Source organism: Capra hircus, chromosome 5, assembly GCF_001704415.2.
Source record: "Capra hircus breed San Clemente chromosome 5, ASM170441v1, whole genome shotgun sequence".
In the NCBI taxonomy this organism is placed as follows: Eukaryota; Metazoa; Chordata; class Mammalia; order Artiodactyla; family Bovidae; genus Capra; species Capra hircus.
Window position 1 is genome coordinate 41,673,987 of NC_030812.1, and position 20,080 is coordinate 41,694,066.

General features: G+C 41.3%; 1 protein-coding gene across 2 annotated transcripts in view; it reads left to right on the forward strand.

Annotated features, from left to right (window-relative positions):
* The window catches only part of CPNE8 (copine 8), a 257,610-nt gene continuing 243,224 nt past the window's right edge, over positions 5,695-20,080 (forward strand). Inside the window, exon 1 of one of the 2 annotated variants that reach the window (XM_018047942.1) lies at positions 5,695-5,907. In XM_018047942.1, coding sequence (XP_017903431.1) covers positions 5,774-5,907 — 134 coding nt within the window. In that variant the 5' untranslated portion in view covers positions 5,695-5,773. The remainder of the gene's footprint in view (positions 5,908-20,080) is intronic. The other variant, XM_005680172.3, reaches the window with a different exon arrangement.

Below are 20,080 nucleotides of genomic sequence, written 5' to 3' on the forward strand. Positions count from 1 at the left end.
GATGTACCCTGCATGTAAGTTAAATAAGCAGGGTGACAATAGACAGCCTTGACATACTCCTTTTCCTATTTGGAACCAGTCTGTTGTTCCATGTCCATTTCTAACTGTTGCTTCCTACCTGCATACAGATTTCTCAAGAGGCAGGTTAGGTGGTCTGGTATTCCCATCTCTTTCAGAATTTTCCACAGTTTCTTGTGATCCACACAGTCAAAGGCTTTGGCATAGTCAATAAAGCAGAAATAGATGTTTTTCTGGAACTCTCTTGATTTTTCCATGATCCAGCGGATGTTGGCAATTTGATCTCTGGTTCCTCTGCCTTTTCTGAAACCAGCTTGAACATCAGGGAGTTCACGGTTCACGTATTGCTTAAGCCTGGCTTAGAGAATTTTGAGCATTACTTTACTAGCATGTGAGATGAGTGCAATTGTGTGGTAGTTTGAGCATGCTTTGGCATTGCCTTTCTTTGGAATTGGAATGAAATCTGACTTTTCCAGTCCTGTGGCCACTGCTGAGTTTTCCAAATTTGCTGGCATATTGAGTGTAGCACTTTCACAGCATCATCTTTCAGGATTTGAAACAGCTCAACTGGAATTCCATCACCTCCTCTAGCTTTGTGCATAGTGATGCTTTCTAAGGCCCACTTGACTTCACTTTCCAAGATGTCTGGCTCTAGATTAGCGATCACATCATCATGATTATCTGGGTCGTGAAGATCTTTTTTGTACAGTTCTTCCATGTATTCTTGTCATTTCTTCTTAATATCTTCTGCTTCTGTTAGATCCATACCATTTCTGTCCTTTATTGAGCCCATCTTTGCATGAAATGTTCCCTTGGGGTCTCTAATTTTCTTGAAGAGGTCTCTAGTCTTTCCCATTCTGTTGTTTTCCTCTATTTTTTGCATTGATCGCTGAATAAAGCTTTCTTATCTCTTCTTGCTATTCTTTGGAACTCTGCATTCAGATGCTTATATCTTTCCTTTTCTCCTTTGCTTTTTGCTTCTCTTCTTTTCAAAGCTATTTGCAAGGCCTCCCCAGACAGCCATTTTGCTTTTTTGCATTTCTTTTCCATGGGGATGGTCTTGATCCCTGTCTCCTGTACAATGTCACAAACCTCCATCCATAGTTCATCAGGCACTCTATTTAGCAGATCTAGGCCCTTAAATCTATTTCTCACTTCCACTGTATAATCATAAGGGATTTGATTTAGGTCATACCTGAATGGTTTAGCGGTTTTCCCTACTTTCTTCAATTTGAGTCTGAATTCGGTAATAAGGAGTTCATGATCTGAGCCACAGTCAGCTCCTGGTCTTGTTTTTGTCGACTGTATAGAGCTTCTCCATCTTTGGCTGCAAAGAATATGATCAGTCTGATTTCGGTGTTGACCATCTGGTGATGTCCATGTGTAGAGTCTTCTCTTGTGTTGTTGGAAGAGGGTGTTTGCTATGACCAGTGCATTTTCCTGGCAAAACTCTATTAGTCTTTGCCCTGCTTCATTCCATATTCCAAGGCCAAATTTGCCTGTTACTCCAGGTGTTTCTTGACTTCCTACTTTTGCATTCCAGTCCCCTATAATGAAAAGGACATCTTTTTTGGGTGTTAGTTCTAAAAGGTCTTGTAGGTCTTCGTAGAACCGTTCAACTTCAGCTTCTTCAGCATTACTGGTTGGGGCATAGACTTGGATAACTGTGATATTGAATGGTTTGCCTTGGAGACGAACAGAGATCATTCTGTTGTTTTTGAGATTGCATCCAAGTACTGCATTTCGGACTCTTTTGTTGACCATGATGGCTACTCCATTTCTTCTGAGGGATTCCTGCCCGCAGTAGTAGATATAATGGTCATCTGAGTTAAATTCAGCCATTCCAGTCCATTTTAGTTCGCTGATTCCTAGAATGTCAACGTTCACTCTTGCCATCTCTTGTTTGACCACTTCCAATTTGCCTTGATTCATGGACCTGACATTCCAGGTTCCTATGCAATATTGCTCTTTACAGCATCGGATCTTGCTTCTGTCACCAGCCACATCCATAACTGGGTATTGTTTTTGCTTTGGCTCCATCCCTTCATTCTTTGTGGAGTTATTTCTCCACTGATCTCCAGTACCATATTGGGCACCTAATGACCTGGGGAGTTCCTCTTTTGGTATCCTATCATTTTGCCTTTTTAAGCTCTTTTAATTTCATGGCTGCAGTCACTATCTGCAGTGATTTTGGAGCCCCCCAAAATAAATTCTGGCAATTTCCACTGTTTCCCATCTATTTGCCATGAAGTGATGGGACCAGATGCCATGTTCTTAGTTTTCTGAATGTTGAGCTCTAAGCCAACTTTTTCACTCTCCTCTTTCACTTTCATCAAGAGGTTTTTTAGTTCTTCTTCACTTTCTGCCATAAGGGTGGTATCATCTATGTATCTGAGTTTATTGATATTTCTCCCGACAATCTTGATTCCAGCTTGTGTTACATCTAGCCCAGGGTTTCTCTTGACGTACTCTACATATAAGTTAAATAAGAAGGGTGACAATATACAGCCTAGACATACTCCTTTCCCTATTTGAAACCAGTCTGTTGTTCCATGTCCAGTTCTAACTGTTGCTTCCTGACCTGCATACAGATTTCTCAAGAGGCAGGTCAGGTGACCTGGTATTCCCATCTCCTTCAGAATTTTCAGCACTTTCTTGTGATACACACAGTCAAAGGTTTTGGCATAGTCAATAAAGCAGAAGTAGATGTTTTTCTGGAATTGTCTTGCTTTTGCAATGATTCAGAGGATGTTGGCAATTTGATGTCTGGTTCCTCTGCCTTTTCTAAAACCAGCTTGAACATCTGGAAGTTCACAGTTCACGTATTGCTGAAGTCTGGCTTGGAAAATTTTGAGCATTACTTTACTAGCGTGAGATGAGTGCAATTGTGTGGTAGTTTGAGCATTCTTTGGGACTGCCTTTCTTTGGGATTGGAATGAAAACTGACCTTTTCCAGTCCTGTGGCCACTGCTGAGTTTTCCAGATTTGCTGATACATTGAGTGCAGCACTTTCACAGCTTCATCTTTTAGGATATGAAATAGCTCACCTGGAATTCCATCACCTTCACTAGCTTTGTCCATAGTGATGTTTCCTAAGGCCCACTTGACTTCACATTCCAGGATATCTGGCTCTACATGAATGACCACACCATTGTGATTAATTGGGTCATGAAGATCTTTTTTGTACAGTTCTTCCATGTATTTTTGCCACCTCTTCTTAATATCTTCTGCTTCTGTTAGGTCCATACCGTTCCTGTCCTTTATTGAGCCCATCTTTGCATGAAATGTTTCCTTGGTATCTCTAATTTTCTTGAAGAGTTCTCTAGTCTTTACCATTCTATTATTTTCCTCTATTTCTTTGCACTGTTCATTGAGGAAGGCTTTCTTATCTCTCCTTGCTATTCTTTGGAACTCTGCATTCAAGTCGGTATATCGTTCCTTTTCTCCTGTGCCTTTCACTTCTCTTCTTGTCACAGCTATTTGTAAGGCCTCCTCAGACAGCTATTTTCCTTTTTTTGCATTTCTTTTTCTTGGGGATGGTCTTGATCCCTGTCTCCTGTACAGTGTCACAACCTACATCCATAGTTCATCAGACACTTTGTCTATCAGATCTAATCCCTTGAATCTATTTCTCACTTCCACTATATAATCACAAGGGATTTGATTTAGGTCATACCTGAATGGTCTAGTGGTTTTCCCCACTTTCTTCAATTTAAGTCTGAATTTGGCAATAACGAGTTCATGATCTGAGCCACAGTCAGCTCCTGGTCTTGTTTTTGTTGATTGTATAGAGCTTCTCCATCTTTGGCTCCATCATTACTTAGTGAAATTTCAAGTATCCCTTATGGCCTATATGTGTCCAATAAATACCTTTGCATTGTTTTTAAATAACTAATCTGACAGGACTTTATGCATAGAGAAGAATCAAAGATGAAATTCTATGATTCTTTTATCTAACAAGAAAAATGGCAGTTTACATTTCTTCTAGAATTATTGATGTTCATCTGAATATGATTATCTAGTGATAACTACCCAACATTAAGAACTTTCACAGAATAAACCCTATATTTCTTGAAATACTTAAAATGTCTTTAAAAGATGCTTTTATTAAGAATTTTACAATAACATGTTTTCATGATTACTAAACACAGAATAGGTCTTACTTTTATTTCTTCAATAGGCTTCTATAAAAGTATGGTTAGCTTAAAAAAATATACTTGTCTCTTCCCCAAAACTAATTTTGGTTAACACAATGGAAATGTCTAGATTTTTAGGGCATCCCCAAACAGGGAAAGGGAAAGAAGAAGAGAGAACTCAACTACACTAAAGGGTGACAAGTGCTGGTTGGGGGGGAGAAGGGAAAGGAAACCAAGAATGGAACGTGGGAAGGATTCTTGGGAGCATAAAGCCTCAAGACTGCACCCACACATCCTCATGTGCAACTACTCTCTAGTCAGGTGGCTCCCAGTGTATTAAAATATTACAACGTAGGGCAGGTCCTCAACCACGAAAACGGTTTGCCCCCTGAGTCAGTCTTGCCAGCTGGCAACGCAGTTATTGGTGCTATAAAGGACGATGGCTATGTCTCACTCATCGTCCCTCCTCCAGTGCCCGCCCCTCTCCTGCTTTTGCAATACTTCGAGTGCTGATCTATGTCTCCCCCTGGTGGCAACCGTCCAGGGACAAGCACGCGCTCGGGCAAGGCAGGAGGGAACATGCCTGTAATAACCATCGCGGCAAAGGAGCTGGGCGGCGGGTACCTCCTTTTGCAGCTTCTGCATACTGGTACAAGTCTAGCCTTCCCAGAAAACAGTTTCCCAAAGGTGGCGCTCACTCCAGTTTAGTTCTGTTTTTATCTGTCCAGCTTCATTCAGGTCTTACCGGTTGGGAGTCTTTTGTTGTGACTTTCAGTTTTTAGGGCGTAACTTCCACGCATTTGGAAACGAGGGGGCGAAGGAGAGTCCAGACGGTAAAAGGATTATGGACATCAGCACCGCCCCCCCCCGCCCCCCGCCCTTATTCCGAAGAACTGAGGGATGTGGGAAACCAGATTGCTCCCTTAAATCCCAGATAGTACCCCCCTCCCCGGCCCTCGCTCCACCTTAGGTTTCCCCTGCTCTCGCCCTGTTCCATATACTGATCTGTTACTTTACCACTGCTTAGAAAGGTTGGAGATCGTCTCGAAGTCCGTTTCATTGTCCCCAACCCTTAAGTGGCCAAGAGTGGGGAGTCCAGAAGCGAGGATTCGGCTCATTTGCTGTAGGGCACAGTGTAGGGGGGTCCTCCGTGGACTCCGAGGGCAAGATGAGGATCACCGGTAAATGGGAAAGGGTGGGCTTAAGACGCGCGATTTAGGAACAGGCGTGGGTGTAAAGAGGCGGAGATAAAACACAAACCGCTTGCCAAGGCGGCCAGGGCTTGTTCTACTAGACGGTTGGGGTCTGTCTGATGCCCGCAACCCTGCTAGGCTGTCCAGTGGCTCCGCCGAGCCTGAAGCCTAGAGCGAGTAAAGGATCGCGGAGTGTCCTCAGCTCGAGCTGAGGGGGCAGGGAAGCCGAAAGCCCGGGGCGCCACTTCCTCAGCAGCTTCAGCTTCTGCGGGCCTATTCCCTGGAGGCTTTACCCTGAGATCCGCCTCTTCTCTGCCTCCCCCTTTCCGCGAACTGCCTCCGCCTCCTTCCTCTGCCTCCACCCTCAATCCCCAACCCTGTTTGTCTAGAGCTGGGTTAGGAGCCCTCGGTCGGCCAGAGCTTTGGATGTGGGTGCCAGACAATTCCACGGCGCCTCTCAAGATGGACAGCCGCTACACCAGCTCCGCGGGCCTCGGGGATTTAAACCAGCTGAGCACGGCCATCCCGGCCACGCGAGTGGAGGTGTCCGTGTCCTGCAGGTGAGGACGCAGCCCTTCCCCTCCGTCCTTTGCCCCCACATCTACTGGCTCGGTAGCGTTTGGCAAGCGCGCAGGGTACGCCGAGGCTCTGCGAGGGTGAGAAGTTGCTCCATGAGTGGGAAATAGCTCAGCTGTGGGTCTCGAGTCACCGCCGGGTCCAGTCGCAGAGAGAAGAGCCAGAACTAGGAGCGAGTGGTGGGCTATGGGACTGAGACTTTCTTTCTGGGAAATGCTGTAAAAGTTGACTGGGCTGTGACTCAGCGGCGGGAAACTCTGGCCGCCGCCCACTTTATGAGCCCTTTTTCGTGTCCCAAACTCGATCTGTGGGGTTGGATGATGACAGGAATCGAAGGGCACAGCATTGCCAAAAGCGCTTGTGACCAATGCGCGCAGTGGCCCAGGACTCCCTCTGCTAGGCTATGCAAACCTGAGCTTGTCACAGTTGGCTCCAAACCCGGCAGCTTCCTCCCCACCCACTTCCTGGAGCAATCCAGCTTGGGTCCCCGCCTCCTCGCCTCCACCTCCCCCGGGAGCCTTTTTGCCTTTGACCTACTACGTACAGATTTCCACCGCAGCCTTACCTAAACTGTGGGAAGGCAAGACTTTCTGCCTGCAAGTGGATACATTTGAGTGCCTGTAAAACCTACACTCTGCTGTACATCTCAAACTCCTTTGGCTGACGTTCTCTGGGTCAGTTTCCTTGTAAATAAAGTAGTGTAATTGCTATATCGCAGATGATTTTAAGATGACAACACTGAGTGGAACCCACTGCCATGTTTGCAGACTTTGATCTTTCTCAGTGGAAAAACCTGTACACTTTTCACTTGTTTTTAAAGCCCTCAAATCCTTTCCTTCCTTTTTTTTAACAACAACAAAAAAAGAAGAAATCTTGAAGAAATCTAATAAACATGGTTAAGTATCCATGTAAATAAACCCCTAGGCTTAAAATACTGTCAGTCTAGTAATATTTAATTTTGCATTGTCACAGACTAACCCTGAAAGCCAGAAGAATGATTTCTTAAGGCTGGCTTCAGACCATTAGACACTAATGCTGATAGTGACAGCTAAATGCTGCCTGAGATTTCTGTCAGCTGAACAAGTAAAACTGTATGGAAAATTATTCTTAGACATTAATTTCTAGATCTTTTTTTCTTTTCTGAAGCTGGCTTTGGATGCTAGAGGGATCGGTATTTAACAGGTAATGCATAGCCTGAAGTCCTATAATGACAGCATTTTCTAGAGTTCTTATTTTCTGCTGAAATCCTGTAAATCTGCATGGCATGTGGCCTGTATGAGGAATGAATACAAATGTAAGTTAAGTCTGAATTTCCCATAAACTTTTTAGGGGTTGTGGGGAAATTATACTTTACCTAGTCTTCCTGCCCATAAGGTCCATATTTAACCGCTCTCTGTCCCCCCTCTGATGCGTGTTTGCTGTGGTGCTGGGAACCCTGGTCAATTGGCTTGAATCCAGTTTCTTTCAGCTTGCTACCTCAGAACCTGGAGAGCCCCTTGTTTCACCCCTTTTTTGATACCATTGATTTCATGTATTGTTTTTAATTTTTAATGTTCAAATAAAAAAGTTCTGGAAGAAAACCCAAGTACTTGTAGTACTTATATTGCTTATATTGTTGATAATTGAATCTTGTGATGATAGATGATGGTGTCCCTGGGGCTTTGGCATAGGAGATCTGGTTATACATTCTGGCTTTATATATATTCTGATGTCTAAAATGAAGATAATTTTGGCATTTATCTTATATAGGGTGTTATCAGAGTTTAATAAAATGATATCTGAAAAACACTAACAATGTAGACATGAAAGAAAGTGTTAAAAATATTAGCTATTATTATGATATTGGAAATAGTATTTATTGAATCAGTGTATTGCATATGGTTCAGCTATGGAATTCTGTAAATAGTCCTTCTGTTTTGAGCTTCAATAAATTGGTTAAAGAAGGCACAGATAGAGGCAGCCTCAGGATATCTGTTCTTTCTCTTTATTCTTTGATATATATAAAGAGCATATTTCCTAGATTGTCTGTAGGGATTTTACCTAGCAGCAAGGCACAGTTGTAGGTCCCTTAGCCTTACCATTGGCAAGCAGAGCAAGGAATCACCTTGCTTTTTCATATTGAAGACTTTTGATGATTTGCTGATGACCCTTTTGATAACCTCCTTTCATTGTGCCCAGTCTAAGATTTTTTAAAAGCTTTATGATGTTTGCATCTTCATTTTGAGTGAGGTGAGAAAATCAACAATTGAAGCTTGAATTAAATATAATTCGTGGAAATCATTTAGTCTATTCACTTAAGGAAGTGTTTGAGTGTCTCATGTTTAGCGCTATGCCGTGTTCCATGAGAAATGCATGAGAAGTTCTCTAAAAAAGTGAAATTTCTTGGGAAATAAATATTATATAACATATAATAACATAAGACTAAATCCAAAGATGAGGTTCATGAAGAGAAATGGAAGATATTACTGTGGAACAGAGTACTTGGAATGTACTACAAAGAGGAAATGGGGCATGAGTGGAGACAAGACAGATTGGCATAGTTTTATGAGAGAAAGAGCAGTGCAGTTTCTGCAGTAGCTACAAAGTTGGTGTGTTAAAGTGACAAATATTTTCTAGCTTTATTTATGCAGAGATAAAGCTTCTACTCCTTAGCTTACCTTCTACTCATTATTCAGCTCTTCTTGCATTCATTTTAAAAATTTATGTTAAATTGTAAGTTTTAAGATTTTTAAGTTATTGGGTTACCTAATTAAAATGTCTATAGATGAAATGACACAACCTTAGAAACGTAAAATAGCATTCCTGTTTTATTCTGAAAACATGGTAATATAAAATAAAGGTAAAAACAATAGGAAAAGTAATATGCAGTAATTAACTGTTTTCCCTGAGACCTTGGTTTGTTGCACTGTTTCTCACACATTGCTTTGATGATTTTGTTATTGTCATGTCATTTTGATAAGCCAATGAGAAACTGGGATAGCAGTCTATATTTCTAGACTTTGTAGATTAGATATCACAAGTGAATCTTATTGAAACACTAATCCTATAATGGTAATAAAATTAATTTAAAAATCTAGTGTGGAAGGAAGAATACAAAGTGGAAAGTAATGAGTGTGTATTTTGTACTAGGAATTCTATAAAGCACTTCCTGACCTGGCTTTAGGAGAAGGCAATGGCAACCCACTCCAGTACTCTTGCCTGGAAAATCCCATGGACAGAGGAGCCTGGTAGGCTGCAGTCCATGAGGTCTCTAAGAGTCCGACACGACTGAGCGACTTCACTTTCACTTTCACTTTTCACTTTCATGCATTAGAGAAGGAAATGGCAACCCACTCCAGTATTCTTACCTGGAGAATCCCGGGGACGGAGGAGCCTGATGGGCTGCACACGACTGAAGTGACTTAGCAGCAGCAGCAGCAGACCTGGCTTTAACTGTCTTGCCTAATCTCCCACTACTCCTCACATAAGCTCTATGACTGAACATAGTGTCGACTTAAAAAATGGTCACAACCTACAAGTTGAGAGTTATGTTTTATTTGGTAGGAATTTTTAGGACTTCAAGGCCAGGAGACAGCTTCTCAAGTGACTCTGAGAAAACTGCTCCTAGGAGGCACAGGGAGGAGTCAGGTTATATGGAAGTTTGCAACAAGGGGAAGGTAGTCTGAACATCAAAAGATTATTGTTAATTATGGAAAACCAGATAACCCAAGTTAAGGAATTTAGCACTTTTCTATGTACGGGAAGATGCAAGAGTCTGGGCTTACTGAAATTATTCCTTTAATATGCATCCCAGCTATCTGGGACAAGCTGCTCACCAGGGGGACTGGCTGATGGCTGCCAGACTGTTTTTCTTGGGTGCCCTCTGGGCTCAGAAATTCACATTCAGAGGGCCGGAATAACAGATTGCTGTGATATCCTTATTAGTTGATATAGCAGGAAATACTCCATTTCACAATAGCCTAACAACTATGTGCTTATATATGCAAAAGTTGGTGCCAGATAAAAGTTAACTACAGAACAGTACTAAGAGTACAGTCCCAAAGCATGTTCTGTTATCTTGTTGAACCAAACTTTCTTTGTGTGTGTGGCTGTGCACATGCTTTTCTCTGACCTGAATGTCCCTTTCTCCATTCCCTTCCTTCTCAATTAGCCTTGTCTCCTTCTTCCAGACTCAGATATAACATAATTTTCTATCATGCTCCTCTCCCAAGCTGTATTTTGGTATATTCTCAGAGCAGCTGGAAATGGCAGCCTACTCCAGTAGTCTTGCCTGGGAAATCTCATGGACAGAGGAGCCTGGCAGGCTACAGTCCGTGGGTTGCAGAGTCGGACATGACTGAGCAACTAAGCATTCAAAGCAACTAATATGTACCAGTATCATAGTTAAAATTACTTGTCTCTGTAGTCTTCTTGAGGACAAGGTTTGTCTCTTTCATGTCTATGCATTCTGAACTTGGCACAGTATAAGTAGTCAATAAATGCTAGATGCTGTAATTCTCTGAATGAATCATCTGGCAAGGGATAGAGGTTTGCTTGTTAAAATATAGACACTTAGATTCCAAACTAGATGTACTGAATGAAAATGCCTGGAACTAAGGCCCAGGAATCTGTACGTTTAGCGTGTTTACCATGTGCTGGTTACACACATTAAACTAAAAAAAAAAAATATTGGTGAAATGAACAAATCTGTGAATAAATCAACACTGAACCTAGTAGTCAGAAATTTCTGTTTGCTTTGTATAGTGTCATTAGTGATTCATTCGCAACTTGTACCACCCACCCCAGCAAGCTGACAAGATGTCAGGCCTTATTGGCACTGCAGTCTTCTCAGACACCTGATATATATAGATATATATGTTTTAATTGGAGGATAATTGCTTTACAATGTTATGTTGGTTTCTGTTATACAACAACTTGAATCACCAGAGAGCATGGAACTTAGTTCCCTATATTATACGGCTGCTTCCTCTAATATCTATTTTACACAGGGTAGTATGTTTGTCAGTGCTATGGTCTCAGTTCGTCCCACTCTTTCCTTTCCCCACTGTGTCCACAAGCCTGTTCTTTACATCTGTGTCTCTATTCCTGCCGTGCAATAGGTTCATCAGTACCATTTTTCTAGATTCCACATATATGTGTTCATGTATATTTGTTTTTCTCTTTCTGATTTACTTCACTCTGTTCAACAGGCTGTAGGTTCATCCACCTCACTTCCACTGACTCAAGTTTGTTCCTCTAATGGCTGTGTGATATTCTATTGTGTACCACATCTTTTTTTTCCATTCATCTGTTGATGGATATATAGGTTGCTTCCATGTCCTGGCTATTGTAAACAGTGCTGCTATGAACATTGGGGTACATGTATCTTTTTGAATTATGGTTTTCTCTGGGTATATGCTCAGGAGTGGGATTTCTGGGTCGTATGGTAGTTTTATTCCTAGCTTTTTAAGAAATCTATATTTTACTCCTTCTTACAAATAGTGCAGAAGGGTTCCCTTTTCTTCATCCTCTCCAGCATTTATTGTTTGTAGATTTTTTGATGATGGCCATTCTGACTGGTAAGAGGTGATACCTTGTTGTAATTTTGATTTGCATTTCTCTAATATGTGGTGTTGAGCATATTTTCATCTGTTTGTTGGTCATCTATATGTCTTCTTTATCAGACACCTCATATTATATAAGGCTTATGGATTGTCTTTTGGAAATTTTTTACCAGTTTTTTTTTTCTTTTACCATTTCTCTATACACCAAAAGTTTTAATTTACTAGTTTGATGAGTTTATGTCTCTATGACTATAGTTACTTGTAACAATACTGTCAATTAAAAAAAAAAAAAAAACACACACACATGCAATCTAAAGTTGAGAGTTAGGTTTTATTCAGTGAGAATGCTAAGACTCAAGCCTGGGAGACAGTATCTCAGGTGACCCTGAGAGACACTGACTCAGAGGAAGCAGGGGAGGAGCCAAGGTATATACAGGAGGGGCAAGTAATCTGAATATTAAAAGATTACTGTTAATTAAGAGAAAGTTAAATCTCTCAAGAGATTTAGAGGTTAAATCTAAAGAGATTTAGTGATCTAATAAGATAAAGTGATCTTCTATGTATGGGAAAAGATTTAGAGATCTTCTCAAGCTGCAAGCATCCAGGCTTGTGAAATCATTTCATTCATATGCATCTAGCTCTCTGAGGCCAATCCTGCTTTCTTTATTATTCACATACTAGTTCCTTGTATACTGTAAAAGATGGTGAATGTGGCAGATGGCCACCTGCCTCTCACTTCCCCCTAGCTCCTGTGTGCTTACTGGGGAGGAAGTAGCTGATGGCTTTCAAATAGCTGACTTTCTTTCACCTGAGCTCAGAAGTTTGCATTTGGAAAAGACTTGTTTACTTGTACAGCATAGAGGAGAAAACATTTCATTTCATAGTCTCTCCCCACGGTTGGAAATTCGACCATATTGGGAGATATTTCAAAACCATTGTTTCTTTTGTCCCATGTTGCTGGGAGACTGATCCTAGGTCAGATGGAAATTTTTTGTTGGTAAGTCATTCCAGGTGTTACTTTCTGGATTAGGTCCATTAATGGATAATAGATTCTCTGAATCCTCTATCTTCTAACCTAATAGGATCCAGGAGATATTTTCCTTGTTGTTTCTTCCTATTTCTACCTAGAATCACACTATTACAATTATTCTACATTATAAACGTGATCTGTTTCTTCAAGCTGTTTAGCTGTCATTAATTTGGCTGGGCCTGGTTATACATCATCTAATATAAGAGAAAACAATCTTATGAAATAAACAGATTACAAGCAATATAGCTAATAACTTGTTAAAGTTACAAGTAGGGATTCAAACCATGAGCTTCCGACACCAAACTGTCTTCCTAAAAGATCACCAAGGCTAGGAAGTGGATCATCTAAGGCAGCAATATAATTTTTCCTGTGAGTCATTAAATGTGTTATATTAGAGGATTCATCTGGTATGAAAACATAGCATTTAGTTTGAATTATAGAACTGTTGCCCCCTTGAGATCTGCTAAAGATATCAAGGGCCATACGATTTTGTAATACAGCTTTTCTCCACATAGAGACTCAGAATTTAGTAGGCTAATAGCCTGGCTGCTATCATTTAAGGCCTTTTGAGTGAATTCTGTTAAGGCTTCAATGTGAGAAATAATATTTTCTCACATTGCAAAGAAGGTGCAAAAGTAGCTGTTAAATGATCATACCAGTGAAATACAGATCTCTTGGTTCTTCAGGCTCATATTGATGGTAAATTTGCTGGAGTTCCATCTAAGTTTGTACATAAATGGCCTTGAGCCTAAGGGAATCTTAAAGTATACCTTCCTAGCCCTCTTGGCAGAAGCCAGGGTCATAAATTGAACCCACAAAGCCATAGAGTCCCCTTAGTTGCCAGCGAGTTTATTTCTAGTCTTCCAACCCAATCTGTTCCTTATCAACCACTTTCTTGAAGAGACATGGTACACTGGCAGTTTTTGTAAGATACCCAGCCTAATTTTCCAGTGTTATTAAGTTGATTTTCCTTGTTATGATTTAATTGTTCTAAGCATAGGGGGTGCCTTTAGGCTTAGATGACCATAGCCTAGTGTTAACAAATAAAGCCATCCCATAACTGAGGAAGTGTCCCTCCTAAAAGTCTAGAGTGTACATTTTTGTTGTTGTTGTTGTTGTTGTTGTTTAGTGAAATTTAGCGTGTTGTTCTGACTGAACTAGAATCATCTTAAGGGAAAATTCATGTTTATGGCCAGGGTTAGAATAAGTGTGTTTGACTGGGCAAGTAAGTGAGTCCCATCTAGTGACAGCAGCCCAAACAGAAAACTGTAATTCCTTTCTTCTAAAATAAACTTTCTAAGAGCCATCCAATCAGAACTTTGGAGGGGAGAAACCCACCAAGGTAAACCAGAGGTAATGGATGCAGGTAATTGACCACAACCGAACAATTTGATTGATTTCTAAAATTTGCATAAAGTTGTGCCAGTGATTAAAAAAAAAATTTGATTTACAAGTGCAAGAGTCCAAGAGAACAAGAAGAAAACATTATGAACAATCGTACAAGTCAGGTCCAGGATCTCGGTTCAGTTGTCTACTTTTGATGTCATCTTCTTGTCCTGGCGTTGGTCTTTCCCTGTTATCAGACACTGCTTTAAGGTAAGTTTGAAAGTCAGCAGTTCTCTTTATATACCAGTCTCATGCAGGAGCCCTTTTGAGGTGAGAATTATGAATTCAAGAGTCAATTCCCTGTCTCCCAGGCTCGAGTTCTAACATTCCCACTGAATAAAACTTAACTCTCAACTTTTAGGTTGCGCATATGTTTTTAGTTAACAGTATCTTCCTCAATAAGGTGTTAGAAATATTCTTTTCAATGACATGCTGCAACTGCTTTAATGGGATTGAAATAGGAATTTATGTGCTGCTAGTTAAACAAAATGATTGTAAAAATGAAAGTTATATAAGCCTAAAATTAAATAGAATACAGTAAAACAAAGTTAGTTCAGTTCAGTTCAGTCACTCAGTCGTGTCCGACTCTTTGCAACCCCATGAATCGCAGCACACCAGGCCTCCCTGTCCATCGCCAACTCCCAGAGTTCACTCAGACTCACGTCCATCGAGTCCGTGATGCCATCCAGCCATCTCATTCTCTGTCGGCCCCTTCTCCTCCTGACCCCAATCCCTCCCAGCATCACAGTCTTTTCCAATGAGTCAACTCCTAGCATGAGGTGGCCAAAGTACTGGAGTTTCAGCTTTAGCATCATTCCTTCCAAAAAAATACCAGGGTTGATCTCCTTCAGAATGGGCTGGTTGGATCTCCTTGCAGTCCAAGGGACTCTCAAGAGTCTTCTCCAATACCGAAGTTCAAAAGCATCAATTCTTTGGCCCTCAGCCTTCTTCACAGTCCAACTGTCACATCCATACATGACCACTGGAAAAACCATAGCCTTGACTAGATGGACCTTAGTCAGCAAAGTAATGTCTCTGCATGCTATCTAGGTTGGTCATGACTTTTCTTCTAAGGAGTAAGCGTCTTTTAACTTCATGGCTGCAGTCATTATCTGCAGTGATTTTGGAGCCCAAACAAATAAAGTCTGACACTGTTTCCACTGTTTCCCCATCTATTTCCCATGAAGTGATGGGACTGGATGCCATGATCTTTGTTTTCTGAATGTTGAGCTTTAAGCCAACTTTCTCACTCTCCTCTTTCACTTTCATCAAGAGGCTTTTTAGTTCCTCTTCACTTTCTACCATAAGGGTGGTGTCATCTGCATATCTGAGGTTATTGATATTTCTCCCAGCAATCTTGATTCCAGCTTGTGTTTCTTCCATCCCAGCATTTCTCATGATGTACTCTGCATATAAGTTAAATAAGCAGGGTGACAATATACAGCCTTGACTTACTCCTTTTCCTGTTTGGAACCAGTTAAGGCATACTCAAAAGTTATTACTTTGTATTTTAGTAACTACATTTTGTTAGACATCTAGACTCTTTGCTATCATCTATGCTCTATTTTTTTAATCTGTGGGTTGAGAATGTTATGCATTCATGTGCTACTGCTCATCTCATTTCAATCCATGTTCAATGACATCACATTTGGTGACTTGAAACTGACCATAGGCAGAATATTTATAAGTGACAAACACTGCAAATCAGAGTTTGATTTATTGTTTTGTTGCTGTCTACACATAAGGCATTCTGTGGGAATCAGTTGGCTCTACAGAATTTATAAGTATTATATATATTATTATTTGTAAATTGTGTGCTCATCTACACATATTTTATATCAATAAAATTTATAATAAATTATGTACATACATGCATTTAGCTTTTTGGGGGAAAACCTGTGGTTAAAGATATTTGCACATGACTGTTTATAGGCCTTTTGTAAAAGATACAGCATATACAGGGGAAAATTATTGCTGTTAGATTTCACTGTTAGAGATATTCACTGTTAGTGATATCAAGTGTGGCTCTGTTTCTGGTTTTACTGTTTACTATAAGTGGGGTTGTGTGGTCAATGAAAATTTTGGCAGCCTGCAAGTATATTGTGAGTGAAATAAGGAGATTGAAATGTTGTATAATTTTTCCTTTCTTCTCCTTCTCATGTGGTCCTTTCTACATCCTTATTCTTCTTTACTTTGAAGAGTTTTTTGTTTCTCCATCTACTAGTGGAATGTACTTTTCAAATTTAGGTGTTACAGTTCCAACTCATTTAGTGATTCATTGACCACTGGAGGAAGCAAATTGAGATTTGAAGAGACAGAATCTGATTGGTCCAGTGAGAAATGGTCTCATTTGAAACAGATAACTGATACTGTTTTGAAATCTTTGGTGAAAAAGAATCAAAGTGCTCAAACACAATTGGCAGCTCCACCCCAGTCCACATTGGTTTATTTCTTAGACACACTTTACCATTCTTTTGTCAGACAAAAGGTTTGATGTTAGCATGTAAGTAGTGTTTCAAATGATCTGAGCTAGGAAAGTAAGTCACAATGTGGGAGTTGCCTAGGTATATCTTAGCAGAGAAAAGCTTTGCTCTTGTTCTGTCAGTAGTTTGGTCCACTCTGCATGTATGTATGTATGTGTGTATATATATATAAATGCTAATATATATATTAGCACTTGGAATGTTCAAAACAGCCTTGTGAGGTCGAGAATGTGCATCTAGAAGCAATTCACAAAGCAAGGCCCCATGAGAGAGGGTGCTAAAGCTGTGCTTTTTTAGGTATGCTGTTTGTGGCATAACAGTCAGAAACCTGAATTCCTCACTTGAGTTTATTCAAGTCAGAAAAACAATTCCTCTCAAAGAGGTTTTATTCATCTGTTAGCCTGTTTTATAACAATAGCCAGTTTGCTGACTCTTGAGGAGCATGGGTGTGGAACTAGACCACATGAACCTCTTTGTTTCTCAATTTCTTCATTTGTAAAGTGGAGATAACAATAGTCCCTACCTCTTATATTCGTTTTGAGGGTTACATAAGCTAATATAGCTACATGAGTTAAAATAATGTTTGTCATGTAATTGCAAATAGATATAAGCACAAAATAAAAATCACCCAGTATTTCATCAAACTATATCTGTTTAGTTCATTTCTCTCTGTTAGTAGGTGAAGATATTGAGTAATAGCCTCCGAACTGAGAAGGAATTTTGAAACTGAAAAAAGGAGCAAGCAAATGAAGTTTCTGTTATGAAGTTTACTGTGGGTAACGTATAGGCAGGAAAGATGAGGCGGACAGAAGATCCAGAGGCATTGACAACTGTACTCTGCACTGCCAAAAGGGATACAGGGGGCTCTACAGGAGCCAAAGGTAAAAACAGAATCTGACTACCAAGTGAGAAGCATATCCACAGGCTAGAACAGGGGGCACCCACCCTGCTTAACCATCTCAGCAAAAGGCACTCTTCCAGCTTTCATTTTAAATGAAGGCAAGGGTAAAAGGGAACTCAGTCTGGCTTGAGTGCATTAGTTTGTGAGTCAGGCTAAATCTCAGTCAGGTGGAAAGGACTGCAGACCGAGATGGAGCTGAAAAGGTGGAGCCAGTATGCTTCAGCTACAATATGGCCTGCACTATCTTTATCCACCATTCTTCCAAGAATACTCTAGAGCCAGATATCAGGAGTTTACCTGCCATTCCCACACATTGTCCCCATGTTATAAGGTTGAAAGACAACGACCCCTGACATTACTTCAGCAATGGACATTGGCAGCAATCTATACCTGTAAGTCAGAGCAATTGTGGATGTCAGCATAGGTGGTGGCCCAGGACAGGAAAGCAATAGTGGAGGTATGTGGCACTAATCCTAGAAGGAAAACACTAAGGATAATAAGTGTTTTAAAGGTTGTGCTTGCCTTAGTTGTTCAACCATGTCTGACTCTTTGCAGCCCCACCAGGCTCCTTTATTCATGGGATTCTCCAGGCAAAAATACTGGAGTAGATAGTCAGTCCCTTCTCCAGGGGATCTTCCTGACCCAGAACCTGGGTCTTCTGCATTGCAGGCAGATTCTTTATTGTCTGAGCCACTGGGGAAGGCCTTTTAAAGATAGCAAGAAAGACAAATCTTGATTCAGAAAGTATACTGTAGTTTGTTCTCCATGAGCCAGGATCACCCTGGACTTTGGCACTTTTCCCAAAGGACAATACCAGACAGTTTGTCCTTTTACATTAGAACCAGGCAGGGAGATATTATATGTGGGGGCTTTAGTAGGGGCCCATAAAAGAAGCCCTATTTCAGTCTCTCATTTCATTTCTATATGGGAGATCACCTTGGTTATTCTGGGCCTTCTCTTAGACAGAAAGATTGAGGAATTACTATGTCAAGGCCTAGCCTAGCCCTTGTCCCCAAGGTAAAAGAATGCCAAACCCCATGTGAGGGGTACTCCATTACATCTCCAATCTAAAATAATCTTCCCAGGTAGGAGGTTCTGTGGCACTCCTAGGATAAGACCTGCATCCCACTGGATAGGTCTCAGTCCTTCTTCTAACACTTGAAATTTTAAGGATCTAGTTGGTAGAATAGGTACAGTCAGCCTCTCAGAAGCAGACATGTGGCCTGCTGTGGTTTGGGGTTTAACAGCCAGATGGCCTCTAATAGTAGTCAAGATAGCCTCTTAAAGACTCATCTGGAGAAAGCTTCTTCAATGTCTATTTCAGTTCTTTCTACCAACCCTGCATCTCTTGGGTTATATGGCAGATGGAAGGTCGATGAAACCTCATGGGCTTCAGCCCATTCCTTTACATCATGCCCAGTGATATAGATCCATTGGTGGCTATCTATATAAATGTGGACCCAGTACATACTTTCTAACTTGGTCAAGCCCCTAATAGTGGCTTTTTGGTTTGCTCTTTTACTGGGAACAGCTTGTATCCATCAGGTTTCTGTATCTGCACAGGTCAATCACACTTGTGTCCTTCTGATAAAGGCAAAGGGTTGATATGGTCCACTTATCATCCGGTCACTGGGCTAGTGGCTAATCTGATGTGACCAGGAATATGTCTCAAGGGTTGTCACCACAAGCTACAGTGGGGCAGTCCCTGTCAAATGCCTGCCCGTCAGTGTATTTGATGTAGAGGTGGAACCTCTTGGCTATCTCCCAGGTGGTTTTGGGGCCTCAGTGTCTGTCGGTTTTCAGTGAAGCCACTGTGCCATATCCAGGGAAGTCTTTAAGTCTTCCAGGAGAACAGCTCCTGCCTTGGCTAAGATGTCTGCTTTGTGGTTCCCAGGTAGTGTAGTTGGAGAATATACAGAGATGTGTCTTACCTTGATGGCAGCACTGAGTCGTGTGCGCACATCCCATATGTCCTTCCATCGGTCAGCTCCCCACGGGGGCTGTCACAAGATAGTCTAACTTTTCTGATATGTTGTGGCATCCACATGGTCAGACCCTTCACACAGTCCATCTGTCTGTGTTTGTGTAGAAGGGCATAGATTCCTGAGTTACCATAGTCCTTACTACCCTCAGTTTAGCCCATTGCCTGCTGTGCTTAATGTCTTCTTCAAACCAAGTGACACTGAAATCCAGGAGAACTGCTGCAGTGGGCCAAGTGCAGGTATTGCCTTGACCGCTGCCATTGTGAAGCATGTCTCAGGATGGAAGGAGTCCTATTTCTCTTTTTGACTTGGCTGAGAAGGGGAGAGATGGGTGGTGTCTGAGGGGCAATATGATGCATGAAAGACACTGGCCCAAAGATGGAATGTAATTCCATAGATAGCAGATTTGAATTGTGCACATTACCTTGTTGCAGATACGGGTGCCACTTTTGCAGTGTGCTTACTTGTGCACAGTTACTTTTTGGTTTAAGAAGCATGTTTTTAATCCATTTACTTACTGGCAGTAAAGTTTGAACATACACTAATAAACTGAGATCAGTCCTGGGTGTTCATTGGAAGGACTGATGCTAAAGCTGAAACTCCAACACTTTGGCCACCTCATGCGAAGAATTGACTCATTGGAAAAGACTCTGATGCTGGGAGGGATTGGGGGCAGGAGGAGAAGGGGACGACAGAGGATGAGATGGCTGGATGGCATCACCGACTCAATGGACATGAGTTTGAGTAAACTCGGGGAGTTGGTGAACGACAGGGAGGCCTGGCATCCTGCAATTCATGGGGTTGCAAAGAGTTGGACACGACCGAGCGACTG